Source organism: Chanos chanos, chromosome 16 (assembly GCF_902362185.1).
Source record: "Chanos chanos chromosome 16, fChaCha1.1, whole genome shotgun sequence".
Taxonomy (NCBI): Eukaryota; Metazoa; Chordata; class Actinopteri; order Gonorynchiformes; family Chanidae; genus Chanos; species Chanos chanos.
This window is the reverse complement of record NC_044510.1, coordinates 11,178,134-11,185,786: the sequence shown is the minus strand read 5'-3', so window position 1 is coordinate 11,185,786 and position 7,653 is coordinate 11,178,134. Positions and strand designations below refer to the sequence as shown.

The 7,653-nt window shown below is 41.6% G+C and overlaps 1 protein-coding gene across 1 annotated transcript; it reads right to left on the bottom strand.

Moving 5' to 3' along the window:
• Positions 1 to 454: 454 nt before the first annotated feature.
• On the bottom strand, positions 455 to 2,420 carry hoxb1a (homeobox B1a). Its single transcript, XM_030793792.1, has 2 exons — positions 1,784 to 2,420; positions 455 to 771 (listed from the first exon to the last, which is right to left on the bottom strand). Exons 1-2 carry the CDS (start codon positions 2,418 to 2,420, stop codon positions 455 to 457), a joined length of 954 nt encoding a protein of 317 aa, XP_030649652.1.
• Between the last annotated feature and the right edge of the window lie 5,233 nt (positions 2,421 to 7,653).

Below are 7,653 nucleotides of genomic sequence, written 5' to 3'. Positions count from 1 at the left end.
CAATGTTTGCCTGAGTCAGAAAACACTACGAAACAAATAAAGTCTACCGAAATCAAATCGAAAAAAAAATGCCACAACAGGCTCCCTGTAAAAGTTCAAAAGAGGCTCATTACGAGATTTGTAAACATGTGAAAAGTGCATTGCCATTTTAGGCACCATCAGTGAAGACCATTCATTGTAAAAGCAGTGTGTCGTGGGAAAGGTCCCGAGACTTTGCTCAAGCAGGTGGTCGCGCTCCATCCTACACTGTGCTAAAATTACCATTACTATTTTGAAGTGTTGGTACTGATGTCCAATGAAAGTAAAATTTACTAAAAAAAAATCCATTACAAATGCATTGCATATCCACGAAAGTCCTTTTGGGTACATGCTGGAATGTTTGAAGTTTTCGGCTGTAGGTCTGAACCTCTTGCTTCAAGTTTCAGTGCCATTTTATGATATCTAATTTTGTCCGTTAGGTTTCAGGGCCCGGGGACGCGCCTGGAGATGTTGACGTGGAGTGATCCGAGTTATCCTCGAGGTCCTTGGACGAGGCAGACGAGGACGGTGCGAGACCTTCCTTTTCACGCTTTTTTTGTTTCATTCTCCGATTTTGAAACCAAATTTTAACTTGCGTTTCGTTTAGTTCCAGAGTGGCAGCGATTTCGACTCGCCGAGCGCGTGTGAGATATTTACTGAAGTGAAACTCCTTCTCGAGCTCCGTGAGCTGTTTCGTGGTGAAGTTGGTGCGAATTGCGTTCTGTGCTCCCAGCCCATACTCGGCCACTTTAGCTATGAAAAGAATTAGGGAAAGAGTTATTAAAAGGCAATAACACTATTCAAGAAAGTTCATGGAAAAAGATTTTAAAATAATTTTACATTATTTGCCAGTCAGAGATGAATCCCTGGTGCATTTTTTTCCTCAAATACCCTAACATCTATATTTATTCGTTAAAAAAAAAAAATTATTTAATTGGCCCTTATTTATTGTGACCACGTGTAAAGTTAGGGAAGTCATTTAATGTGGTAGGAATGTGGCAAATTGTAACTCAACAGGTTATCTCATTCAAAGGTCAAAAACTTTAAAGTCTTGATAACCCCAGTGAGGCACCTATTCTTATGAAGTTAATGAATTTTGAACTGGTTCGAAATGGAACACATGAATGTACATTATCCATATAAGGTCAATTTCATTTGAACAGTGTGTCAAAATGGAGGGGCCTGTGCGTTAAGTGCATTTGAAAGTAGTACATTAACTCGTCAAGTTGTTCTGGTAGGGGCGAGAGAGGAAAGCTTAACAATACAATAGAGGCCAACAAAAACGAATGTACCACGGCGAGACCTGGGACAAGTTAAAGATAACAGAGCTGGGGCATTTCCTAGGGCGTATGAAAGCACGTCTGCTAGATGCATTAACTCGTCCAGAGACGGGGGAGAAAATGAAGTGAAGGCACACAGGCCAGCTTTTCCGCCAATCATGTCTGGCCTGGGCTATCACAAAGGCCCAGATCTGTACAAAGAAATCCCCATACGTTATGGTTCAAAGATAGCGGAAGGAAATGTTTTCAAGACAGTTCATCTTAGTGGATGTTATTACGAAGTATTCACAATAATCGAGCATGGCGTGCTTAGTGTATTCACTGGGATACAAGTGTTCGTTAGGTTACATAACATACTGTGCAATATTAATTTATCAGGCAGAACTATTCAGTTTCGTGTATGGAACATTTGATGCACTTGAGTCAAAAGGGTTTTGTATTGTAATCAAATAATGGTAGACCTAATAATGATGTAATCAACCCACTTGTTTTCGGTGGATTCCTTTTTACTTTCATCCAATCGAAGGTCTTCCCCAGTGGCGTTTGTTCCGATTCCCTCTCCCTATCCTGGGTAGCAGATATGTCGGCGTAGGTACCCTGTAAGTAGCCCCGCTGGTGGTCCTGGCCTTCACAACTGTGGTGTTGATATGGCGCCGCAGGAACCGCGCTCTGCACTCCACAGTACGCACCGGCGAGAGAGCCATAGTTAGGCCCAACACTTTGAGTAGAAAAGCCCGGTGATTGATAGTACATTCCATCCTGCTCAGTGTTTATAAAGTACTGGTGATGGCCATAATCTGGGTTGGCGCACGCCTGTGTCCCATACCCAGTGGTCCCTGTAGTGCCATAAGGAAGGCCCATGCCGCTGTGATGTGATTGTGGCTGGTGATGTGCGAAGCCTCCGTTCTGGTGCTGATGTTGTGCGGTCGCTGGCGGGGCGCTGCCCCCCACGTAAAGTCGTCCATCAGCGTTGTAGCTGTCACTAGTTTGGCCGACGCCTGGGTGGAAGGGGGCCGAGAACGCCTGGTCTAAGTGATGGTATCCAGACTTGGGCGAGTAAACGTTCGTTCCTCGGTTACAGATCGTGTACTCCAAGAAAGAGTTCATTTTGGAATTGTCCATACGCAGCTGATGGCGAAGGGACAACCTGGCGTTGGGAAAAAAAAAACCTCTTGTCCAGCACCCTTTCGGCAGTATGTCATGCGGAAGGAGAAAAAACAGCTCACCTCCCGAGTTTTCGTTCGGGCTTCTCTATAACACATCTTTACCTCAGCTGCTAGTCACGTGACATAACACGGCGCCAATGGTGAGGGGACCTCCAGAAGTTTGTCAGCGCACGGCGACCATCCATCAAGTCCCTGACATTTGCATGACAAAGCCACTTCAATCAAACTAGCCCATCAATCTGATAACAGCACGAATATGTCAAACCCTGCTTGAAAAGCTCCCTCGAAACGGTGGAAGAAGAAATAAAGAAAGGGAGTTTCAAATGTTTTATTGAGGTTTTAACCCTCTAGTCCATTTCACGTTTCGGCCCATTAATAATGACGAAATCCATTTGGTTACCTGAGAGTGCAAACATTCTTGGCGGAGTTGGTTGAAAGTGAGGAGCTCCCTTTTGGCAATGGGTATGCATCTGTCACGTACACATTTAATTTCGTTTTTCACCCACGGTGCATGGGAGCGACCCATGCTTGTATGCAGTGTATGTAGGCCCATTTAAGTTGAAATCCGTTTAACACTCGAAATAGAAGTGATGCCATCGTTTTCAAATCAGTCCCGGGTCGGCTGTGAGCCAATTTAATTGAATCAGCTGGCTGATCTATAACAAAAACTAGGTTATACCGACAGCTAGCCTTCTGTTAACCTCAGTCTAACAGAAATAAACCACCAGTGTGTTTCCCCGTGTACTGTATTTGGCTGCTGTGTTTGCCTGCATTGTTCATTCCAGATGGCCTGCCACTTTGACTGTACAACTTTTTAATTATGAAAGGTCAGAGGCAAGCTTCCCCTTTGCCAACAACTTTTCAAAATATGACAAAATAATACAGTTAGGTTCTTAAGACTGTATGATTGGTTCGCAATCCATTTAGCATGGCAAGCATGCGGCAGTTGAAGAGATCTGGCATCATTCATCGTCAAACATTTCTGAACCTCCATTAGCTCCCTGGACAGCTTGACCAGCGTTGGCGTATTAACACGGAAAGGGAAAAGACTAGCAGCTAATTATTAATTGAGATGACAATACCCAAACTAGTCGCCCTCTTCATGAAAAAAGCCCACGCTCTAAAAAGGCGGACAGACGAAACTCAAGCGTATTTGCTCGCTGGTACATCGTGGACAAGATTGGCTGACAATCTGACGCCCACAGTAATTTGTTACTTGTCAGGATGTTTACTGTTGGCTTGCATCTCTGGGAGAGAAATGGTAGCGCGGCCAAAAGTTCAAACCAAGTAGGCTGGTTATTTGCATTGGTGCAATCTTTCTCTCTCAGTGTTCACTGAAGATTTTAACCTCCATTCCTCATATTTACTCAATAGCTTCAGATATCTTATGTTTTCCTCAGCGTTATTCAAGGAGTCTATTTTTATTTTTTAGGTGTTCCAGACAGCCTACAACAGACACACAATGGTCTGTTCTCACTAAATTAAAATGAGATCCATACATCACAGACATTTTTATTGGCAGTGTAAAACATTGTAGACTATTCACGAACCTTTAACTGAACCTGCAACAGTGTTCATTTTCTGATTTTTTCAAGAGCTTGTCTTTTTCTGCAAATGCAACAAAGATATTGGCACAGCTACCCAAAATAATGTTTAAAATGTAAGATGATACAAGCTAAAATTTTAAAATTTAGAGTTGTCCGAACCATTTAAAGACAATAATAATGGCAACATGCACCATAATAGTTATCCACATAACATTTTTTCCCAAACTGTTTGTGAAACATTACGTTATTAAACCTTGTGTAGTCTCATTTGTATTATTTCAAAACCAAATAAGCTCTAAAGGGCTTCTCTAAAGATGAAATGATCATCGCCGATTATCTTTACTGATTAATACGAGCACACGGCTAACTCGTCGAAAATTCCCCTGTGTCCCCAAAGATCTTTGTCCCTTAACGGCTCGTCCCTTACTTTTAACGAAGGTTTGTTAACATCTTTGTATATGCAGACTATTCGAGCTAGTATAGCTAATAGTTTGTCCATTTCATAGAAATTTGGAAACGGCCTTAAACCGTATCGTTGTGACTAGCGTTTCACTCTAATGTCAACGTACTCTAAGTTTCAAACTTAAAATGAAAGCAGCAAATAGTCCACTAAATGCGAAATATACAAATTTGCTTCAATATTAGATTTCATTTAACACCCGATAAAATCCAATCCAGTGAGTATAAACGCTATTTCGATCCACCTAGTGGTATGCTAAATAATTAAGAGGAGCAAAATCGAGGAGCCAGCGCGTGAGTACCTCTCTGCAACGCACCCTCGTGGTCCGCTTCGTCACAGCGAAAGTCCTCGTGAGTTTTACGATAGCATTTGGGATTACATGAAAATGCCCTTGTTGTACAACGGGATTACAGTCCTTTGCTTTTTAACTGTTCCTTTAATCACAGCGGGGCACCGGATTATGGCAGAATCGGACCGATCAGGATAAAGTCACTGAATAACAAAGCAATGGGATTTTGTATAGAACATGCTTTCTTTTGTCTCTCCTAAAGAAGCCGATGACGCTAACTTTGTACGAAATCTAAACTGACGGAATACTGGGTGTATCCAAAAATGATAGTAAATGGGGTAAATGTGTGAGACGGCTTTTGTGCGTTATGGTATTTTATTATTTTTTATTTTTTATTATTATTTATTGTCTCTGTTGTATCAAGAAAGTGCTTTTTTGTTCTTGAGATACAATTTTTATCTATATTTTCATTTTATTCATGGTTTTTTTTTAAAATTTTTTTGTTTTATCAGTTCACACATGTCCAGTTTTATAAGATTTGTGCCAACCACCACCACCCCCCCTCCCCTCCCCGCGCCCCCCCCCCCCCCCACTCACTCACCTCAAAGATACAATACACATGCATGGGCCTGTGTGCATGCAAATATACAAAGCCTCAAAGAACCACTCCATCACAATGCAAACATGTGGCAAACCATGTAAATCTTTACGTCAGTATCTTGATTAGGACTGAATAAGGAAAAAATTTGTGAAAGACATGGTTGTCATCACAGCGACCAAACAAACAAGAGAACTGCATGTTTGCCTGTATCCCACAGTGAATATGAGCCATTAATGAGCTCAACATGGTTTGTTTGTTCTGAAATAGTCTCAGGTTTTGGTCAGATTACCATACCTGAATAACTGATAGGTTATCATGAACATATCCATATCACCTTTCCTGTCTATATCAAGTTGCCACATCCACGTTGAAAGTAGCTCTACCGAAAATCCAGTTGTGTGGTCATTTCAGTGGGTGAATAATCCTCCATGGACGTATGTTACAGAGTCACTCATCAGCCGCGTGAATCAGCTAACAGGGTTACGAAGACGTTGGAGCCTCCATCACGTCTGCAGAGCTTGGCTGAAGAGAACGGAAAGCACACGGACCTCGATCGATCGCTCAATGGTCCCGTTTCTATCTCATTTCAATCATCAGAACTTTCCTGAGAGAGAAAAAAAAAAACATACAGAAACACGTTGCACTAAAACTGTCCTCCCTCACATAGCGCATCTAAACGTAGCTATACAACAGCCTCACGTCCACTGGTCTTTGAGGTTTGCTTTACTACTGACCATCCACTTATCCGACATACTGTTCAAATCAGCTACCTCTACCAAGGTCACAGAGCAACATTTATCCATTCAAATTTACATCAAGTGCCTCAAACAACCTCATATTTACATGCCAGTGGCAGCAGTTCATCGCAGTGGTTGTGTAGTTACATTTTACCTTGTACTGACAGCAAGTGACATTACAAGTTGGTCTTTGCCCGTACTTTAAAAATACAGGGTAACAGTGCATGCATATGAAGACTTTAGACTGCACATGTAGTTCTGTCAAAATACACAAGTGTTGCCTATGCCTAACAAGAAACCAATACAGACCAGGTGTTCCATAAACATCTTCCTAATATCTATCTATTACATCTATTTGTGGTGTCTATTTAAACAGAATGTATGCAACTATATGTGACTCAGACAAAACCCAAATGACTTGAGGATGACATCGGTATCTTACGTCCTGTACAAATACCATTATTTGATAAATATTTCACTTTAATAGGCTTCGCTTTCCTGCAGAGATTGCTGTTTTCCCATCTCCTCCGCAGATAACATGCAAATTCACCGAGGCGGTTTCCCCAGTGTGGTCACTTCAGATGACTAAGCACCGATGTGTCAGTGAGCCATGCACCATTGCACTTGGAGTGCATTGGTCAGATATGGACACTTAAATTTCCATACATGTAAAGCTCCTGCACTTAAGAAGCAACATAAACCAAGAGAACTATTGGATTTGCTTCTCCTAAACAGGCAAAGCAGATTACATTCAATTTGGTAGAAAGGAGAAAGAAGAAGGAGAATGCATAACGGAGTAGAATGCACTACACATACGTATATCATATTTCATCAGTGTAGGCCTGTATATACACACACACACACACACACACACACACACACACACACACACATATATATATATATATATATATATATATATATATATATATATATATGCACACACATATATATGTATGTATGTATACACAGAGAGTGAGAGAGAGAGAGAGAGAGAGAGAGAGAGAGAGAGAGTGATCACAGTTCACAAACTTTTGTGAGTGCAAAAGCATGATAACCTCTGTGCTAGGAATTCTTCTATTTGGCACTTCTCTTAGCAGTTGCCATCTCCATTAAGATTTTCATCCTTTGCTGAGCAAATTAAAAAAAAAACAAAAAAAAAAACTAATCTCCCAATGGGAACTAATAGGAATAAGACCAGCAAGTTACAACCCCCCTGTTAACAGATTTTCTGCTGTTCAGCGACCCCGCGAAATGAAGATATGTTATTACCCATTCGGTCATGATACACGCAACCTATTACTGGGCTCGGCTCAGCCGTTTTACTCAAAGCATTAAGCAAAATGTCAAAGAGGCTGTCTCCCAAATGCGACTGTGGATTACAAAACCCCTATTTTCATGTGGCATACTGCAGTCAAAAAAGCCTGGACTGATCCCAGGTTTATCCGTGAGGGCAACTTCAACAAACATGCGGCGATGAGCTTACTCTGAATCGTAATGGCTGCCTATTGATTTCAGCAGAGCTGCATCACATTAATGATTTTGGTGGCTACTC

What these genes read in the sequence shown, in the direction of transcription:
- hoxb1a (XM_030793792.1), bottom strand. Translation starts at nt 2,420, where the DNA reads ATGGACAATTCCAAAATGAACTCTTTCTTGGAGTACACGATCTGTAAC. An exon ending in AAGGAATCCACCGAAAACAA is followed by an intron (nt 772 to 1,783) that starts GTGGGTTGATTA and finishes TTCTTTTCATAG; the next exon opens with CTAAAGTGGCCGAGTATGGG.